This window comes from Cinclus cinclus, chromosome 11 (genome assembly GCF_963662255.1).
Source record: "Cinclus cinclus chromosome 11, bCinCin1.1, whole genome shotgun sequence".
Lineage (NCBI taxonomy): Eukaryota > Metazoa > Chordata > Aves > Passeriformes > Cinclidae > Cinclus > Cinclus cinclus.
The window spans coordinates 3,349,574-3,362,347 of record NC_085056.1 but is presented as its reverse complement, the minus strand read 5'-3'; the positions used below and the strand labels follow the sequence as shown (position 1 = coordinate 3,362,347).

At 42.6% G+C, this 12,774-nt stretch overlaps 1 protein-coding gene across 1 annotated transcript; it reads right to left on the bottom strand.

Moving 5' to 3' along the window:
* Positions 1–2,724: 2,724 nt before the first annotated feature.
* Positions 2,725–10,933, bottom strand: MEAK7 (MTOR associated protein, eak-7 homolog). Its single transcript, XM_062500119.1, has 7 exons — positions 10,520–10,933; positions 7,755–7,985; positions 7,144–7,288; positions 6,119–6,559; positions 4,901–5,019; positions 3,887–4,066; positions 2,725–2,859 (listed from the first exon to the last, which is right to left on the bottom strand). The coding sequence occupies exons 1-7, from the start codon at positions 10,685–10,687 to the stop codon at positions 2,725–2,727; spliced, it is 1,419 nt and encodes a 472-aa protein (XP_062356103.1). The 5' UTR covers positions 10,688–10,933.
* Positions 10,934–12,774: the final 1,841 nt, after the last annotated feature.

Below are 12,774 nucleotides of genomic sequence, written 5' to 3'. Positions count from 1 at the left end.
CGGGGAGATCTCAGGGAGCTGAAGTGCCAACCCTCAGCTGTCATTTTTTGTAGCTGTGTGAATGACAGGAGGAAAAGGCAAGGCTGATCAGACCTAATGCTCAGCAGTGGATGGCTCTAATGGGAAAGGGACTCGCTTCCACAAGAGCCTGAGAATAAAGATGAGTCAGGAACAGAGCAGGGATGCTGAGCTTTGCAGTTGGGTCAAAACTGCACAAAAGGGACTGAGCTGTTCAGATCACAGCTAAGCCCACTGCTCACAAAAGCTTTCTGGACATTTTTAGGTGTGTGAGCACGAAGCCCAGATTGCTGAATAATTAGGTTCAGGTTAAAAGAAAAACTGAGTCTTGCCCAAGCCCATCTTTTGCATTTAAAGAACAATTTGGAATAATCCCATCTGCTGGTTGGATCAGTGGCATCCTAGTAAATAATGCTTCACTGAAACATTTGCTAAAGTGCCAGTGTCAGTTTTCTTCTTGCCACAGCTTAACAACTTCAAAGTGAAGAGGAAGAGTCTCAGACACAAACTTGCCAAAAAACTATGATTTCAGAGGTCACAATGCTATGCTGATAGTCACAAGATGAAGTTTAAGGATTTTATTCTGGATTCATAGTCTAGAAATAAACAGCTATACTGATACTCATTAAAAATCAAAGAAAACCTGGCCACTGAAATATTTTTGGTGGAGAGTAGCTTTGTACAATTCAGTATTTTTTTTTTATATATATATATATACCCTTGCAGATGGTTTCAGTTCTCAAAAACAAGCTTCTGCCTTGCAATGGAAGGAAAATAAAGTCTAGCTGTTTATTTTAGGTTTAACTGTTGAAATTCAACTGTCTCATCCTGTATGCCATCCACACGGGAGTGTTTAATAGGCTTAGTCACTGCTAAGTGAAAAAGACCTCTGAGACTCATGGTGGGAGTTTGAGAACGTTCAAGCAAAAGCTGCTATCACCACACTTACAGACAGCATCATGTACTTACTACTCCTTATACTGTAAAATTTAATACTATTAAAATATATATAGAGAAGGAAACTATACAAAAGTATCAGTGCAATTGTTCTGATGCTTAGTTTTTTTCTGTGTTACAAACCTGGGAGATTATCTGGTTTCTCAAGCAAATACAACATAAAAGGACATTCTTCCAGGCCTTTCACAGCATTCTCTGTACTGGAACAAACAGCACATATATGCCCCAAACATTAGTCCAGGTACTGTAAAAAACACACAGTTGAGTTCTAGGATACTTGGCTGGAGTGATTTCTTCATGCTCTCCTTTCAAGTTGTTAAATATAAATTTTAAAAATTAGATCTACATTAAGGCACAAGTGCAGATTGTTCAGAATATTCAAATCTGGCTCCCTATGAAAAATCTGCATATATACAGGGGAACAATCTCATACAGGAAAACACTAAGGGAATGAATTTTAAGGAAGGACAAAGGGGATTGGACACAGTCCTTTTCCTCAGGAGGAGAAAGATTGACAATCAGAGACACTGATATCCTAACACTTGTTGCTGACTTAGGAATTACAGCCCCTGGTAGAAATCAGGATTATTTCTGACAAGTTAATTACACATAGAATTAGCAAGGTCAAACTAATAATTTCTGAGAGATGGGAACTAATTCAAGTAGAAAAAGTCCTGAGTCTAAGAGACCTGACAAAACTGGTGCTGACTGGTGAACAGTCACAAAACAGAGCATAAATCCCAACAACTACATTTCACATTGTGGGGATTCTTTTCCATAATAATCATTCATTATGTGGAAATAAAGTGTACAGCAATCTTTAAACATTTTACAGACATAACCCTGATTTTTGTTTCTTTCATGAGGTTATCTGCAGATCTTATTCCCAATTAAATGTGGGTGCTTCTTACTCAGCCTTTTTTGCAGCCTGATCTTCTACTCCAGTCTCATGATGCCACTAAAGAATGTACCTTCTCTAGAGAATTCTGCTCGAGGTATGGCTCATTTTCAGGATAAATATGGCTCCAATGATTCTGCTCTACGTTTAAAAAACAACAGCCAAGTTTCTGCAGAAACAGATTAAGTGAGATGCACTAGGGTACTGTAGTACTGTAATACTTGTTGCTGTGTAACTATTCTGGAAATCCTACAGCTCACATGGAATCACCTGCTGAAAATTACTTAGAAAGCTTGAAATTTAATGCTTTAACTGAAGCAATGCCAATTAACAGCATCCTTCATATGGAATCATGTGGACTATTCTATGCTCACCAGTGTAAGACATCATTACAGTTTGTAAGCTTTGCTAATTTCATTGCATGCAAATAAATATGTGCAGTTGAGGTATAAGAGCTTTAATCAGTGCCTTGAACAGGCTTTGTAAATATATAACTATGGACATATCAATTCTCCAGGACAGAAAGCCATACTGTCAATAACTTCTGCTGCTTTTAATTAAGTGTGCAGACGTGACCTATGGGGAATGAAAGCAGATTCATATTCAGCTCCAGCTCAGCCATGCCTAATGATTATGTCCCCAGTTAATTTTTCTGTCCTCCCCAGACAAAACCCTTCAGGCAGAACAGTGCTTTAGACCTAAGTATTACACAAGTACGAGGCTTAAGCTTTGCCCCAATTAGGTACATTCAAGGGGGAAAAGAAAAAGGAAAAAGAATATCTCGTCCAAGGGACATCATCACCACTTGAAGCAAATAGAAGTAAAGGTTTTTCTGTGTTGCTGTGGCTCCTTTAGTTCTCATCATCATCATCTTCATCCTCTTCCATGGGTTCCCGCAGCCCTTCGCTCTGACGGCTTTTTCCAGCCATTTCTAACAAGGCCTGAGCCTGAGGATCCACATCCAGGATACTCTTCTTACCTTTTTTCTTCAAAATAAAATAAAATACAGTCAGTTTAAAATGTCAGTATCAGGCTACAGGGAAGGGACACACTCAAAAGTCTGTAAGTGATGTGGTCTGCAAGCTTGGCACAATGGAGAAGATGTACTTCCAATTTCAAAATTCATACACACATCAAATGGTTTTTACTGCTGCAGCTAAATAAAACAGCCATAAATTCTTCCTAAGATGACAGTGAGCTATTTCAAGTTTATTCAGGTTACAAGCCATCCAGAACATCCTGGTTAACCCTACCTCAGTCTGAAGTGCTGATGAGAGTGGAATGGAGTTTTTAAAGAGATCCAGTTACAATTCAGCATTTTCTGTAAACAGTTTGCTCTATTTCTACTTAGAGCTATGTGTCCAGTGAAGTCAGGGCATATGAATTCCATATGACAATAAGTAAAATATATAAAGAAACAAATGTTAAAACCCCACCAAACTGTGCAGACCAGACAGTTTAATATCAGAATAAATTGCAGGGATAGAGGAGGCTGGAGAGAGGGCTCCTACCCATTCCCAAAAATAAACCATGTGCAGAAAGACTGGAATAAACCTATTCACATAAATTTATGGTAAAACAACAGTAAATTTAAAGTTACTGTTAAAGAAAGCTTTTGGGTCTCTTCCTGAACTACAGATTAGAATTTACTCAAGGATTTCCAGTGCATTTAGAAACTCTGGGTTTTACTGAGCCCCTCCAAGAAGGTTCCTCCCAGAGATCATTCCTCAGTATCGAAAAGGCCTTTTGAAATTCACAGTATTGCTATTCTGACTCTATCACCTCATGGCTCCTGATAATTCTTTCTTGTTGGCACCCTCAATAATTCCACCAACAGTTCTGATATTTAGTGCTACAAAACACACAGCACCACAGGGCCAGGGAAAGAAAATGTTATTCACTACAATGGAGACACAGTGTTGAAACAGAAAACTGCAACCATGAGCTTTGCATTCACATCTCCTGTTCCAACCAGGACACAATTTCACAGGTTCAGTTCACAGTTTCACCTACCCCTGCACTCTCAGGGGCATCTCCCACTGCCCACACTTCCATGGCATCCAGTGTAAAATCCTCTTTGGCTGACAGCTGGGGGCTGTTGTAGGTGGTGCACCGAGGTTTGGCTTTGCTGTGGCCCTTCCCATAGTCACTGTCTATCCAGAGCCCAAAGTAGCCATGCTGTCCACCCATACCCTGTGGAGAAAACCAGCACATTAAACACATCTTGCACAGGGAAAGCAGAGTGGGAAAGTTAGGAAACCTGAGAAGAAGCTGCTGTGGTCAGTATTTATGCCACACTTCTGTGACTAGGTGAAAAAAAAGGATTCTGAGTGAAGCTGGGCCGCTGTACCCACATCTATTACTCCTGAATACCACTAAAAATTCACCTGAGTGATACTGCCCTACCTCTGTGCTTCACAGAATACAAATATCTGTGACTTGTGCCACAAATTAAGCTCCTGGCTTTTCTTTATTGATTATTAACAGTTCCATTCCAAACGGAGTGGCAGTGCTCAGGTTTGCTGCCTCTTTTCCATTTAGGAAAGTATCTACAGAAACCAATAATGTAATTTGATGTTCACTTTCCTCTAGAGCAAGTTAATTCCAGCCTGCTGCAATTCCCAAAGTTGTGGGCACATAATGCTCCAAAACTGTGAAACATTTCCAAGACAGGTGGTGTGTTGTATCTCTGTAGAAATTCCCCTGCATCTGGAGAGCTCATTTGTGAACTTGAGTAGGAGGAGCTCCTGCCACTGTCATCACACAGCAGCAGCAGCTATTTGCAATGTCTGCACTCTCATTCTGCTGGGCTTTCTCCTCCATAATTCCAAAAGCAGTTGGTGTGGCAGGGAGAGCAGCCAGTGGAAGAATCCTCACTTACACAGATCACTGTTCTGTGCTGCTTCAGGCACGCAAACTTCCTCAGAGAATAGAAATAAATCTGCTCTCAGAAAGAAAATAAACACAGAACACTTCCGAGTGCCAGCCACAAATCTGATTTCCAAATCATCATTTCTGAATACTTACAAGTCCATTTGGCATAGTCTGTTGGCCATGGTTTAAATACATGTAGTGGTCATTGTACCCTGTGTATGTGTACACAGCAAGAGTGGGGAAAACAGAAAACAGAAAGCATCTGTTGTCACCTGCAAAAAGAGAAGCACCTCAGGTCAGACAAGAGGTCAAGCTTGCCTACAAATAAATTAGAAAAAATAATTTCAGCTGAATAATTCAAAGACAGCAGCTGCCATCTCAGAAAGCCAGCAGATCTCCCATCAAGATTTAGATCTATTTTTTATTCTCAGTGAAAAGCCCAGACTGTATTATATCACCTAAAACCAGCTAAGTGACAGATCTGGACAAACTGGTGTGAATGCAGACATCCCTAGTTCTGACTACATTGATACACAAATCACTTCAGAGTCGATGATTCAGAGCAATTTTCAGCACGCCCAGTTGAAGATTCAGAGGCACCTGTGGTGTGCTTACCCTGTATGCTTTACAGTTTACCAGGAAAAAATACAGGGGAAGGAAGGTGTAATCAGTGTAAAATAATATTATACTAACTCTCTGAAGCAGTAATTCTCAAATACTAATTTAGGATACGAATTGAGTTTCTAATGTAGCCAGAATGAGGAATCACAGCAACACCCACAACCTATGCTTTTTTCTTCACAAATCCATCACAAACATTCTTCCCAAAGAGTTTTTCCAAAACCCTCTCTTGCCCCCAAAGTTTTATGGGAATGAGAAGTTTAGATTGTCCAAAGAATCCTCTGGCTGCTGGATTTTAGAAGAGGAACAAAGTGCACAAATGCTAAGAGGAGGCTCAGGTGTTCCTGATGGAGGACTGCCATCCTGTGGACAAATTATTTAGACACTAATTCATCATCTGTGCTCTACTTCATTCACCTTCATTTAGTTTTCAACCAAAGCATCTACAGGGCTTGATAGATTTTCCTGAGAACTGTGGTCAATAAGTCCTGCAATTTTAAAAGCCTTATCAAATAACAAACTATAAATATTAATCAGCAACATGCCTGACTGTCATGCTAAGAATAACTTTTCATGTCTTTGAAAATTAGTGTTATTTTTTCCACAGAGAAATTCACTTGGAGGTGTAAGAAACACTTTGTATCATTAAAGGGACAGTATCCATTAAGGGAACAGCATTCTTGTGCCTGTACAAAAAAAAAAAAAGAGGGAATTTACCAGAGATACTAAAGAAAGAAAAGTGAGTTTTACCTTGAAACTGTGGCTTCACCTCCCAGGAGTGAGATGCAAACCCACCAAAGAGGAAACCATCCAAGTCCCTTATGATCACTATGCAAGGACCTTTGCTCACTATATGAGCACACAACTGGGAGAAGCTTTCACCGTGGAGCCTGGAGGAAAATAAAAGCTGCCATTTGTGCTGCACCTCTGCAGGCAGGTGGGAGTTGATGTAGATGATGGCTGGGATGTCAAAGAGACTGACAACTCCTCGTCCTTTGATGCCTTTGCAGTGGGGAACCAGGTTGAGGATGTCGTTGGTTTGGTCTGGGAGGGAATGCAGGACGTGGAGGCCTTGCCTGATGACAACATTGAGGAAAACTGAGATCTGGGGAACTCGATACACCCAATCCTCAATGACACTTTGGTCGAAGGTTGTCTCCAGCAGCTGAGGCCCCACAGGTTTTGTCCCATCTAAAGAATAAGAGACACAGGAACAGGAGTAAGTCTCCCCATCTGGAAAATAATCAGGTGATTTTTTAAGTGTAAACAAAATACCCCATTGTTGTAATGAACTTGAAAGGAGCCAGGACAGTAAAGTGTCAACTACATTAAGCAAATGCAATCACAGAACTGAGAAAACTATCTGTGGCATTCTTTGGCTGATCTGTCATGATTTAGAAACGGACTCTAAGCTACAATTCGTGAAATGTTCTCTACAAGACAGCAAAGTGCAAAGATAGACCTATGCTTTATAAAAGGACATAGTAAAAAATACATGATAAATTTCACTTAAATAAATATTATTTAGATGCCCATTCCTATCATTTGTAAGTCAGGTATTTGTAAAACAGACATGTTCCAAGACAAACTGGGACTTCAGTTTAAATAAATAAAATAGATTTTGGAATAAATAAAATTCCAATGTCATTTTGTAAGCACCAGGTTTGAAATTTTGGTCTCACCCTTTAAATTCAAAGATGTGACCTAAAGAGAGAAATTCTCACGAGATCAGTGACTGCACAAGCTCTGGAATATGCTGAATCAGGGCTGCTTACCTGGGAGCTTCAACTCCGAGAGCAGCTCAGAAGCCAAAGCTTTGACTCCACTTGAAGAATCCCTCGTATTCTCCAAACTCCAACCTTTCAGCTCCTTCCTGTAGTTCAGTACATGGACTACAGATGTGATCAGATCCTCTGTGAACTTAAAAGATTAAAACATCACCATTTTGGTATTTCTTAAGTGAAATTTCCAAGAGCTTCAAAGGACTGTCTGAAGATAAAGTCAAGCAGTAGTGATGCTGTAATCCCAAAGGCAGAAACATCTCTTGCCATGACAAGTCAGGAAGTACAGAAATGCTATTTCAGTGCCATAGGCTTTGAAAAGGATCCTTTTTCAAGACATTTCGTACATGTTACTTCACAAAGCACCTCCATAACATAGGGAATGAAAGAGGGAGGGGAAGGTCAAGTTTTGAAGTGCAGGAGCTGCTAGTGAATTACTCTTCCATTATATTTTAAAAGCTACATAGTTGATCCTGCCATTAAAGCTCTAAAAAGCATTTTACTCAGTTCCCAGATGCACCAGCCACACCACAGCCCTTGCTGGCTCTTAACTACAGCTCTGCTCTCTTACTGTCCCCCCAACACACATGTAACTGCTCCTTTACCTCTTGGATTTGTCTGCCCTTCAGAGGCCCTCCTGTCTTGGCGATCATTCTCATTATTATGCTAATCTTCTCATCTGCATTCCCTTTTAAGAGGTTTGACATAAAAATTACAAACTGCTCTTTAGCAATCTGTTCACTTAGCCCGGATGATTTGCCAGGCAGGTCAATGCTCTTCATTCCATTGTACAACCGAGCAGTCATTGGCTCTGGTAGGGGTTCCCGGGTGTGTGCCTGCAGTGAGAGAAACAGCAAAGAGCACATTTTACAAATGAAGAGTAACTGATGTACTCCAGTTAATCTGTGCTGACATACAGTCTGTAGTATCACCAAAAAACTTTTGTCAAAGAACTGCTTTGCCAAGAGAAAAACTAAAAATCTCTATTTTTATAGTGATTTCTTTAGTGATTTAGGTTGATACTGTTTTTCTAGAAGCGCCAAGAACTTCAGAAAAATCAACACTGTAAAGTCTTAACAGGATATTAGCAAAGGGGTGATAACTCTGGGGGAAAGGGTTTACAGCTCTGCCAGTAAAACATTCAAAATTGTGTTTTAATTCTGCTTTTGATAGTGCAGCACACTTAAAAACAAAGGGGAGTGTTTTCCATATCTCAGTTTTGTCCTCAAGGCAGTGTTTAACCCTACATGCACATGTAGAAACAATCATGGAGAATTTCCCCCTGCAAAGCAACTAACAGAAGCACAGATCACCTGATTTTTTAACAGCATCCCTGGTGCTAAGAGAGTCAAAATCAGAATTATTCATCTGAATTGCACACTTGGTCCTTTGAATCGAAACCTAGCTGGAATATATCATTATTCATCACAGCTCTGTGGGAAATATCTGACTCTGAATTCAACTTTCAGAGTGTTCAAGATGGCAATTACACAGTTTAACAACAAATCATCTCAAATACATGCACAGAGGTGGACGTGATTACCCAGTGTCCTCACTGTGCAGAAATGTGCTGAAGACCTGCCTTGACTCTTCCACACAGGGTGTAGCTCAGTGGGGACTGTGCTGAAATCAGAGGAGCCCCACCTGCCTAAGAGCCCAACTCCAGCTCTACTCAGGGGAGCTGCTATTACTGATTGCTGGCTCAATACCACTCGTGGGAAGCCACCTGGGCTGCTCCTATTTGCTGCTAATGTTGTTAATGGCTGTTGCTGGGCATGAGAGATCCGATATCCTGAGCTCTGTGCTGCTTGCACTGACGTCAGTGCTACAACTCCCATTGATCCCAGCAGCAGAAATAGCAACCACAGCGAGGGAGGGATGCTCACAGGGCTACAGCTGTCTTTGAGAGGCTTTCTAAAAATCCTGCATGAGCCTGAAGTGGGAGAGGCAGCAGGGAATGCAACTAAAACATTATACTCAAGGGTTTTTTACTTCACACTGCTGAATTACCTACCTACTCCCTACCTAATCCCACCACTTCACTGTGCTCTTTCATTTTGCTTCTAGCCATTCCAAAGAGCGGACCTGGGGCGTGAAGAAAGGAGGTGTGTAAAAAAAGGAATCCTTAATAACCATTTAACTCACACCTCTGACACTTAGAACCCTTGTTTTAAAAAGGTTTCACGAAATTATCAAGAGGTTCCTGATGTACCTGCTTCCCAAGCTATGCAGTGCAGCCTGTCCTGGCCCACATGTGTAACCTAAGCAGAGCACGGGAGGTGATGCTTGGGGCCTCACCAGTAGTACCAGATTGTTGTTGGATTAAATCTGCCACATCTCAGTCCAGGCATGAGCATTGTCACTGACAAGGCAGAAATGCCATTGCCATTCTCCCTGTACCTACAGGAAGTCTTCCAAAAGATTTTCATTTAAGCTGGCCAACAAAATGGCAGGAAGGCAAAAGGCAAATGTTCATCAAAGATCACACTGATCTAGGGCAAAGCTAGAAAGAGAACTTCTGCCAGGTCCCAAACAATTAACAGGCACCAAGGATGGATGAATTAGTGCTGAAAAACCAGGCAGCAGGAATATCATTCCAAACTTGGTGTTCCAAAAATTGGTGACAGCTCATGAACAGTGAGACTGCAGGAAGGCTGAAGCTGGTCTGTATGCACAGGCATTGCTGAACACCTTAAAATAACCTGGTGCTTTCAATGAGTTTTAATTTGACTCCATTATCTGTGTAATATATATAAAACTGCACTTTACCACTACATTCATTTGGCCACTTAGTTCCTGACTAGCTGAAGTTATTAAGCATCCCAATGACTCACTTTTCTCTTTTCTTGATTAGAAAATGAATGCAAAGTTAATCAGAAGCATAATGCATGTTAATTAGCTAAAACAGGGAGCCACAGCTTAATCAAGTCAAATTGAATTCTCTCATTTTAGTGCAAGTGATTAGAGACAGTGATATGTCGAGGGAGACAAGCATAACCAAATAAAAACTGACTTTGTGACAGCTTCTCAAGACAATCCGTAAATGATACCACACTACAAACTCCAGGGGTAAAAATATTCCTCCCATTTTTCAGGTCTCTGTGAAAATATTTCCATACATCCCACCTTACTTCAGAATCAGGAAAGCTGCAAGTGGACCCAAAAGTGCGATTTAAGAGATAAATGCAAACCTGAAAGTCACTACTCTGGTTAAGCTGCAAGAAAAAGTTAAATATCTGTCCTGTCCCAAAATATAAAAAAATTAAATCAAGACAGGCAATTGAAAAATACCACATCTTTATAGCTTACTTCTGGAATTCTGTTCAATGCACTACATCCCAGATGTATAATGAATAACAGAGTGTCTTGCCTGTAGTGCTGCCAGAGTCACAGTTTTCTTTGAAGCTTTGGCATTTTTTGCTCCAGCCGAGCCACTCGATCCCGATAAGGTCTCGAATAGTCCATCAATGTCAGACTGCTCCTCAGGAAGAAATCTGGAAAGGTGATTCTGGTAGGCATTGCTTTCAGCATTCCCCATCTTTTCACCCTGAAGCAAAGAAAAAAAAAATCAAAAGAAATATTAAACACAGAAAGGTATCACAAGGGCCACGAAAGATACATCAAACAGACTAACAACTGGTGCAAAATTTACAAAAAGAGCAAATTAGCAACCTTACAGGAAATTACTGAAAATACTGTTTAGTTTCTGTATTCACCAAGGCTTAATGAATGTAGAGAACATCTGTGAACAGTAACTGTGCTTTAAAAGCTGACAGAGTGACTGCTCGTGGCTAAAACCACCCTGGCCACCAATGCAAACCTCAGTCAAGTCTCTATCAAATGGAAAAACCAATATGATCTAATGGTTAAATTAGTTTAAACAAAGTGACCGTGAGTTTGACAGCTGGAATACATCCCTGACATGAAGGGAAAAATATGATAATGGATTTGTTATGACAGATTATGCTGCATCTTTCTGGTGCATTAACGACTGAAACTAAGTTTGCCAATATGATGTGGCACTAAAACACCATCACTTCAAAGTCTCTGAAAATCACATGAGAGAGTGGGTTTTTTTTAATGGACACACTATAAAAATAATTTGAAATAAAGGAACAAAAACATTTAGGAACACAACTCATGACCCATTAAAAACACAGATTCCCAAGAAACAAATAAATCAATCATTAGGAGTTGGTACCCACAGAATTGAAGTTGGTGATGGGGGTTTGGTTAGGGGTTACCTTGCTTGTTTCCCACTTCTATTGGTACGACTATTTCTCTCAATGTCCCAGGAGTCACCTGCATTACAGAGACTTCATTTTTAGTGTTGTCTGGGCCATGTGCTCTGCCTTTCTCCCTGCAGCAGCACAGCACAGACCTAACAACACCTGAAACCCCAAATTCCACCATGACCACAGCAACAGCCACCAGTGCCAACAGCCTTCCTTCCCATCTGTCTGGGGGAGACACAAGTCAGGGGTGACAACATGAAAAAGATCAGATACTGAATAAAAAGATCCTTTTGTAGTGTTGTTTTTTTTTTTCCTGCAAATTCCATGTCTTTCCTGACACCTCTCTTTAGTAGGCGAGCCCATAGCTTAGCCCTTCAGCCACACTAAAGGACACACTGTCGAGCCCAAAGCCGTATTTCTGTCCTTAACTTTGTTTACCGTAAATAAGAGGCCGGGTTATGGCTGCTTCACCTTCAGGCCTAAAGCCTCGTTTTCCTGAGGAAGATGCCGATTATGGGGTGAAACAGCGAGGGGTGAAAGGAAACCACTGTAACCTAGAAGGCAGACCGCGGAGACGCTGCTAATTTAAGCAGCGAACCGCTGGAGAAAGGGGGTCCGGGGCAGGTTTATTACTCCCGGTGTGCCCAGCCCAGCCCATCCCAGCCCAGCCCATCCCAGCCCAGCCCTCCGCAGCCGCCGGCAGCAGCTCCCGCCCCATCCTGCAGCCGAGGCGGGGGCTGAGGCTGGGCCGAGCCCCCCGCCCGCCCCTCGCTTACCGGCAGGGCCGGCCCGGCCCCGATGGCCCCCGTGCTGTGACACCGGCCCGGCCCCGATGGTTCCCGTGCTGTGACACCGGCCAGGCCCCGATGGCCCCCGTGCTGTGACACCGGCCCGGCCCCGATGGTTCCCGTGCTGTGACACCGGCCCGGGCCCGGCCGGCGCCATCCGGCACCTCCGCCCGCCCGGCCGGGGCGGAGCGCGGGGCCGGCCCTCGGCCACGGCGAGGAACGGGCGGAGCGAGGCAGGCAGGGAAGGACTGCATGGATGGATGGATGGATGGATGGATGGATGGATGGATGAATGAATGGATGAAGTGGAGGAAGGCGGGGAAGGGATGGAAGGAAGCCGGGAAGGCCAAGGAGCAGCCGTGTTGTCGCCGCCGCTGCCCGCAGTGGAAGGCGGTGAGGAGGCAGCCGGAGAGCGTGGACACCGCGCCTCCAAGAGGGGCTCCTCAGCCTTTGAGGGGACCCTTCTCTCTAAGAGAAAGCTTGTTCCCGAGGAAAGTCTCCTTTTTGAGCGGACCCTTCCCTCCTTTTTGAGGGAACCCTCCGCCCTGAGGAAAGCCTCCGTTTTGAGGGGACCCTTTTCCCTAGAGTGACTCTCCTTTAGG